The following is an 8,550-nucleotide window of genomic DNA, read 5'->3' as shown; positions in this document are numbered from 1 at the left end:
ACAACAACGTTTTTTAAAATAAAAAATCGCTATAAAATAGGTAGATATAATAGTGCTTGTTATACTCGTTTTACAGCGCTTTTTGAAAAAGCGTTGTAAAATGTGCAAACAATAGATGCAGTATTATGCACCTATTACAGCGCTTTTTTGAAAAAACGTTGTAAAAGGTGCATTCTTATTTTAGTTTTATTAAAAACGCTGTAAATGGAATTTTTAAAAAGCACTTTTTGGTTTTTTATGACATTCTTTTAGAAAGCGTTGTATTTTAATTTTTTTTTCCAAAATCATTTTCATCCAGAATCAGTTCACACAATCATTTCACAATTAGTACACAACAACATAACTATATAACTTTATAATTTAACTTTATAACTTTACATATTTACACAAACAGTTCACAACATATTCATATACATATTCACATATTGACAACAGCACAGAACTATATACATATTCACAACTTTTCAAATGTGTCATATTCATATACATATAACTACCAGAGCTACACATAACAGAACTATCATATATTCATATAATTATCTCTTGCAGCATGTCATTTCCCAGCAAATCAAATAATTTTCATTTCAATCACATGCTGACACCAATCTTCCTTTATTTCAATTAGATCTCTTTCAGAGTATGTTGGACTGAAATTGTCAAAGTATTGTGCGATATAAAAATTGAACATAAATAAGTTAGAATCAAATATATACATAGTTTATATATGAAAATCAAATAATGAAAATATCGTACCGTTTCTGTAATTATAGTTTGATTCATATCAACAATCTGCTTCATGAATCGCAATATATAGTACCCACAATCGATGTTGTTAGTTTGGCGAGGGCACTATAAAATAAAACATATAAGTCAATAAATATTTGTGCATTGATTGTAAATGAAATTTTAAAGTCATATATTTAAAACCTTTATTGGAATCCATGTGATGTTATTTGACTTTTGCTTCGACACTGCAGCACCTCTTTGAGCTTGAAAAACTTGTAAAGCACTATCGAATAAATAAATGTGATTATTATAGCATTAACAAACATATTATATATATATATATATATATATATATATATATATGTAAGAAATAAATGAATATTACTTAGGTGTCGAACATAGTCTTTATATCGGAGTGATTGTTGTAACGACTGTGAAGGGATCTAAATAGTATATTACTTCAGAGGTCGTATTGATTGCAAATAGCACCCAATGATCCCTACAACAACAAAAATTTGGTTGATAATTTTGTTTACATAACTAATAAATGAAGATCTCATAAATTAAAAAAATGTATAAATAAAGAATATATAATTACGTACCCTGAATTATATAGTGCAAGGAACAACTTATCCTTCTCTCTATTTCCTAATAAGATATCTACAACGTATTTCTTTACATTCACTGGATCGAGTTTAAACATCAAAAGCTTATGCGGAGACAAGAATGAAAATCTATTTGACAGTCTGCGCGTGCACACCAACTTTTCATACAAAAATCTTCAATGAAAATTTCAAATTAGATTAGTTACCAATAAATTAAATTAATTACCAATAAATGCAATTAAAAGTAATTTTTACCTAATGTATAAGCTGATGACAGTAGCACTCAACTCCTTATGGCTGAGAAGTTCGTATATGTGTTCTTTTTCAAGTAGTTCTTCATACTCATCTCCGAATATAGCTTTATCTATGCTTATGATGCGTGAATCATTGTTGCTACCCATATCAAGACACAACCCATATCGAGCAAGCCATGGTTGACTTATTTTAGGAGCATGAGCAGCAACTGATTTTTCCCGATCTAGTTTTTGAGCAGCAACTTTGGCAGCTTTATTACCCTCCGGCTTTTGAAGTTTGCCAGCTTTATTACCCTCCAATTTTTGAAGTTTGTCGGCTTTATTTTTACCACGAACATCCAGTTGTGGTGCGGCAACTGGTTTATTCTGGCAGCTGGTTTGCTGTGCGGGTGGTTTATTGGATTGAATCTGAAAAAATGAGGTTAATTAGTTTGTTAGTTTATTGAATTTGAAAAAATGACAAACCTTACAAAATAAATGTGACAAACCTTTTCCGGCGATGTGACTGACTTGTTTCTGGGAATCTTCTTATCATTTCCTTTAGATTTTGTCTGAATCTAAATAAATGTGAAATTAAAGTTAACAGCAGAAAAAAATCAGCAATTAAATATAATCAATCATAATTATATATCATGCAATTAAATATACATATCAATTAAACATACATTTCAATTAATTAAACATACCTTATCAAGGGCAACAAGATGTTTGGATCATGCCACGTAACTACCAATTGCTTCGCCCAAATACTTCATATCTGCATCGTTGTCTGGTATAGACAACGGTGCATTTGGTTCCAAAGCAATAACTGGTGGTACTTTGACATGGCCCGCATGGATCGGTGTGTTGTGCAATACTTCTCCAAAAGTATTGTACAATGTTCCTTTTCTGACCTTGCGATGAGTAGGGGAGGATAAGTACAACACGCAAGAAGTGACACCCTAAATCAATGGTTAATACATAAGTATGTGAAACAATTAGGTTGAATGAATTTCTTATTTTATTAAGTAATTAATTACCTCGGGAAGACTTTTGAGACCAATGTTGCAACTCGCGTTTTCACTCTCCATTTGTATTTCACGTTGGAGCTGATCCGGAAGTTGCTTGTCTTTATTCGTCTTCACTAAGAGTGCCACTTGCTCTGATAGAAATTTGAGCTTCTCTAATACTTCCTCATTAGATGGATTTTGACGTTTCTCTTGTGAAAAATAGATTTTAGGAGTTACGCCAAATCCTTTACCCCTCACGCGACCGGAAATACTCAGGAACATTAAATACTTTACCGAGAATGTTCCTACAACTAGCTTTGTTGTCCTCTTGATTTTCCGAACTTTGTTCGAGATTCTCCTAAAATACATGTAGGATTAAAAAGATAAGTTCAATATCATTTTTAAAATACAATATATAAAAAATATTAAAGTGATAATATACTTACACAAAGTTCTATTACTTTTTGAACATTTTCATTATCAACCACTCCATCTTTATTTACACGAGCTTCCTTCCACAAGATATGACGACCCAACGGTTGATCGGATTGGGTGTCTTGTAGCTATTCGTTAAGATCATAAACAAAATATTAGTTAGAAACTATAGTTTATAATGTACCACATTATATAAAAGTGATGTTTAATTACTTACAAGTTTTTGCTCTAGACGTGCATATCCCATACGAGATTTTTTGTATGGGTGCGTCAGATTTTTTGCCCTCTCGCGATTTGCCTTACTTATATTCTATATAAAAATAATAAAAATCGTGTAAAAATTTAAAATACGCTATGAATATGAATAATAAAACACAAATGCTAATAAATTAATCACTTACCACAAACGCGGGGTCTGAACGTTTTGCTACAAATGCGCTCCATTCTTCATTTGATATATAATGTTTGTATATTTTTGGAGCTTCAGCATTCGTATTTTCTTCACGGTCTTTTAGATAACAATTTGAGAGGTAAGATCTAAAACCCCGGTGTATTTTCCCGCCAACTCTCAACACGTAAGTATTTCTCACCACGTCAACAACAAAAGCAGCCTGCAAACGAAATAAAGATATAGTTTGAGTAAAGTATTACAATGGAAAAAATTATAAGTAACAAAAAAGTGGATCAAAAAAGTTACTTGTATATCAGTCCACATTATATCTTTCACATCCTTCAACACCTTATCTCTCCAATCATCAATTGTGATGGGGATACTCTGACGAACAACGACCCCAATATAACTTACAAACATGGAACCGTTGTGGTCAATTGGCTGACCACTCTCATTCCATCCAACCTAATAAACTCATATAGTAAGTATATGCTTTCAAAAAAGATAAAAAATAAACAACAAACAAAGTATAGTATACCTCAAATTTTATGTCACTACTCCTTGCTTTTATGACATTTTGCATGATGGTTGCACCACGTTTGAATTCATTTTCATAAGTCTTAGTGTTGACAACTTCCTCATTTTGACGATCTAAATCCTTGTTGGTATCCATTTATCTACAACAAGTTCAACATGCAGTTCAATATAACTTCAACAAGTTCAAGATGCAGTAGTCTAAGTACGTAGCAGTATAAGTTCAACATGCATTTTACTGAAACAAAAAACTAATAAATACAATATTTGAAAAACAGAAGAACAGTAGGGTTACGGCGCAGAAATACGAACACAGAAGAACAGCGCAGAAATACGAACGGTTCGTAGGAGAGTATGGTTCACAGAAATGAGCGTATGAAGTTTACGTAATGGAGAGTAGGGTTCGCAAAAACAAAGATGGTTCGCAATGACAAGGAGAATGAAGAGAAGACAAGCATATGAAGTTTACGTAATGAAGGTTAGTAACAAGGCAATATTGTTCGTAGGGTTCGCAATGAGAAGGAGAATGAAGCGGAAGAGGAAACAAGCGTATGAAGTTTACGTAATGAAGAGGAAACTCAAGTAGTTTACTGTTATATATAAAACCCTACTACAACGTTTTTTTGAAAAGCGCTGTAAAAGATCTCCTTATTTTATTTTTTTTAAAAGTCTTTTACAGCGCTTTTCCACAAAGCGCTTTAAAAGGCTTCTTTGTGTTTATTATGTGCAAGCACCCTTTTACCGCGTTTTTCCACAAAACGCTTTAAAAGGATTCTTTGTTTTATTATGTGCAAGCGCTATGTGACCCTTTTACAGCGTTTTTCCACGAAGCGCTTTAAAAGGTTTCTTTGTTTTATTATGTGCAAACGCTAAGTGACCTCTTTATTTTTTTAAAGGCTTTTTATAGCGCTTATTGACAAAAGCGTTGTAAAATTACAAAGTTTATGTTCTGATCAGTTTTTGTTAAATTACAATATAAGTTCAGTTTTTGTAAAATGCTAAATAATTAGTAAAATACCTATATTTGGATTTACTTTTTCTTCCAATAATTAGTTAAATACCTATATATATATATATATATATATATATATATCTCAATGCTAAAGATCATATCATATTGGGATGATCAGTTAAAGCTCAAGAAAAATTCTCAGTACTCAAACAAAGCTTTTTCAAGTTCAATATAAGCGGAAAATTAGTTATGGCAGGTCAAACACTTAAATTACATGAACTTAGTATAAAACACTAAGATCAAGTATAAAACACGAACTTAGTATAAAACAATAAGTGAATGATTTTTATTTAAAGCGCAAGCCTTTTACAGCGCTTGTATTTTATAGCGCTTGTATAAAAAACGCTCTAATAGGTCATTTAATTATATGAAAGCGCATGTATTTTACAGCGCTTTCACAAAAAGCGCTTAAAAAATTATGTAACATAAGGTGGGAGCGCTACATTTTACAGCGCTTGTGTTTAAAGTGCTCAAAAAGTGTTGTAAAAGCTATGAGAGAGCGCTTCAATTTACAGCGCTTTTACAAAAAGCGCTATAAAAGGGTTGTAAGCATTATGTGCAAGCGCTATGTGACCTTATATGATCCTACAACAGCGTTTTTTCTACAGCGCTTGTCAAAAAAGCGTTGTCGTTATTTTAAAAAAAATCAACAACAACGCTTGTATTTAATAAGCACTGTAAAAGACGCGCTATAAAATGTCATTTTTGGCGTAGTGTATCACCGACAATTTCTAGAATAATTATCTCAATTCTTAATAAGGTAAAATATAAAAATAAAATGTCTGCTTGTTATAAAAAAAAATTCTCTCCATTGTCTGTTCAATGTGTTTTTAAATTAGTACACTTTTGGTTTTATTAATTAATCCTCCAAAGTGGATTATTTCTATGAATTATTCTTTTTGTCAACCACTGCTTACCTAACTAATCCTCCTTCACAATGACCTCTTGTATTAAATTAAAGAATGCACAAGTGATAAAATAATCAAGTAAGTAAATGAAATTTATGAATTTGTGTTGAAAATATGGAAGAAGTCCTATGACTGAAGGAAAGATTTTGCATATTATTGAAATGAAATATGTTGCTGGTAGCATGATATACAGACCATGTAAAAAATTCCTATAAAAAGTAAAGAAACACTCACAAATCAGAGAAAAACCCCAAAGAAAAGAAACATGAGAGGCCTATTCAGAAGCACAAGGTCCATCGCGTCCAATCTCTCTGGCTTAACCACAAGGTCAATCGCGTCCGATCTCTCTAGCCTACTCAAGGATCCACACCCTCGGCAATCGGTCAGGTTGCATCAGTTGCGTGTCTGTCAAGACAACAGAAAAGAAAAAATGTCTTCGTTAAGCCACCGCGACTCCATCAAGTCATCGGCTAATTTCACTTTTCTATGATATCTTCTTCGTCCACTATACTTGTATGCGGAAACAATACATTTCTATAATGTATAAACATCTTCTAAGGAACCTATCAATATCAAAAACCTCTTTAATAACCCTTTCTATATTCATACAATTAGGATCCAACTTCTATTGTCAACTAGCGGATTTTGGACAAAACACTATTTTCCTCAATTGTGATAGTGAAATAGAAAAATTGTGACAGTTACTTATTACACGTTGTTTTTTTGAATAGTGTTTGTGAAAATTATACTTATAATAATTGTATCATCTCCTTATTTATACATTTGTTTCTCTTAAACAATTTTGTTTTACCCTTCCTAAAACGTAATTAATAAATATAAGATATTATAGTTCATTTTAACTCTTTGGAGTACTTAATATTTTGTGTTCTTATTAAATTACGAAGAAAAAGACATAATTTCCCCTGTGATTGGATAAAAACACATAAATAAGTTGATATTGTAGAATCTAAAACTAGAAATTGATTTTCTTTTTTTTTTTTTATAATTGAAAACCACCTTTTATTAGTTTTTAAAAATGTAACCATGATGCAATTTTTTTTCAAAAGTTAGGTAAAACCAGTTTTCGTAATATATACTTCTCTTCTTCGTTTATAATAATTGACTCATTTTAAAAAAAAAAAATTGTCTTAAAAAGTAACATAACTCGATTATTTTAAAATAGATAAAATAATAATTACAAATATTAAAATTAATATGACATCACATGCAGCAACATTGAAAATACTAAAATAAAGGTAGAAGTGGAAAGAAAATAACATCTCAGTAACATGAACTTTGGAAGTAACATTTGTGTTGGACGCGTGTGTTTCCAAACCATTTTGCAACACTGTTCATATCTGTTGTTGTATTAGGTGACCAACATTTCCTGCGCGTCACCTACATTCCTTTCCCACATCAATTTAATTCCTAGAAAAGCACTAACATTTGGAAAAAGTTTATTTTAACTTATGATATACAAGTACAACCAACTATGTTATGACATAATTATAAATTTCGCATAATTATAATATTATTTTATAGATATATTTGTTTGAAATTAAATAAAAATAATTTTTTAAATAATTTAAAATTCACGTTTTAGAAATTTTTAACTCTTATTTATTTATTTTTATAAAAAGATTTTATTTTAAATAATTAACATTTATATTTTTTATTTTATGTCAAATTGATATTGATTGAGTTAGCATCTTGATAGAAGATGAGTAATTAATAAGGAGAGTTTGAGACTACATGTTTTTCAAGCAACGGTGACTTCAATTAAATTTGGATATTAAAATTTAGAAGATATATTTTTCCTCAATTCAAATTTGGTAATTATTTTAAATATATATATTACATTTAGACTCAAGAGTGCCAGAGTGGTATTTATAAAAATAAAAATATCAGCTTACACTGTAACAGAACATAGTATCTTCATAAGAGCATCTCCAACAGTGAACTCAATATGGGTTCTTTAGATGGGTCTACTGGGCCACATCATCTTGAAGCAATTCACTCATTTTTTACTCTAATGGTGAACTCAACATGATTCAAGTTCTATTATGTTACATCACCCTAAATCAACTCATTCATTTTTTACGGTTTAACTTTTAAAAAATCATATTATATTTCATTACTTTAATTTATACATTAATATTTAATTTTATTATAACTTAAAATATTAATTTAAATAGAAAAATAAATAAAAAAGTACGTTAATAAAAACTTTAATAAACTTCAGTAACAAAAATTGTAAAGAAAAAAATATGAGTAACAAATTGTTTCTATTAATGAGCTAACAATCGTAATTAAAAGAGAAAAAAAAAACTAACGGTGGTATATTAACTAAAAAAAAGCTAATGATTACAAAATTATTATTATTTAATAAATTAAAAAAAAAGTTAACGGTTATAAATTAATAAAAAACGATAAATTTATTATTATTAATAAATTAATAAAAGGTAGCGGTGATAATTATATTATTATTAAATTATGAAAGTAGATAGAAAAAAAAAAGTAACTGCTGCTATGTAAGCACTGTTACTTCCTGTAAATACCGTTATGACATATTGGCACAACTCCAACGATGAACTCACGAAAAACTGAAAGTTAAGTAATTACACACTTGAAGATGGTCTAAATAGTCTTTTCTTAATTCAACGCATAGTTGCAGTAAGCAAATTTTCCACGAAACA

General features: G+C 30.0%; 1 protein-coding gene across 1 annotated transcript; it reads right to left on the bottom strand.

Annotated features, from left to right (window-relative positions):
- Window positions 1-351: 351 nt before the first annotated feature.
- LOC113787015 (uncharacterized) lies at window positions 352-6,592 on the bottom strand. Its single transcript, XM_073369956.1, has 15 exons — window positions 6,089-6,592; window positions 3,939-4,077; window positions 3,707-3,865; window positions 3,411-3,620; window positions 3,227-3,319; window positions 3,021-3,137; window positions 2,605-2,932; window positions 2,272-2,526; window positions 2,074-2,142; window positions 1,587-1,993; window positions 1,329-1,505; window positions 1,112-1,225; window positions 928-1,009; window positions 754-849; window positions 352-647 (listed from the first exon to the last, which is right to left on the bottom strand). Exons 2-7 carry the CDS (start codon window positions 4,071-4,073, stop codon window positions 2,822-2,824), a joined length of 825 nt encoding a protein of 274 aa, XP_073226057.1. The 5' UTR covers window positions 4,074-4,077; window positions 6,089-6,592; the 3' UTR covers window positions 352-647; window positions 754-849; window positions 928-1,009; window positions 1,112-1,225; window positions 1,329-1,505; window positions 1,587-1,993; window positions 2,074-2,142; window positions 2,272-2,526; window positions 2,605-2,821.
- Window positions 6,593-8,550: the final 1,958 nt, after the last annotated feature.

Source organism: Cicer arietinum, chromosome 6 (assembly GCF_000331145.2).
Source record: "Cicer arietinum cultivar CDC Frontier isolate Library 1 chromosome 6, Cicar.CDCFrontier_v2.0, whole genome shotgun sequence".
NCBI classification, from domain to species: Eukaryota; Viridiplantae; Streptophyta; class Magnoliopsida; order Fabales; family Fabaceae; genus Cicer; species Cicer arietinum.
Note: the sequence above shows the minus strand (reverse complement) of the source record. Positions and strands in the feature narration are given on the sequence as shown.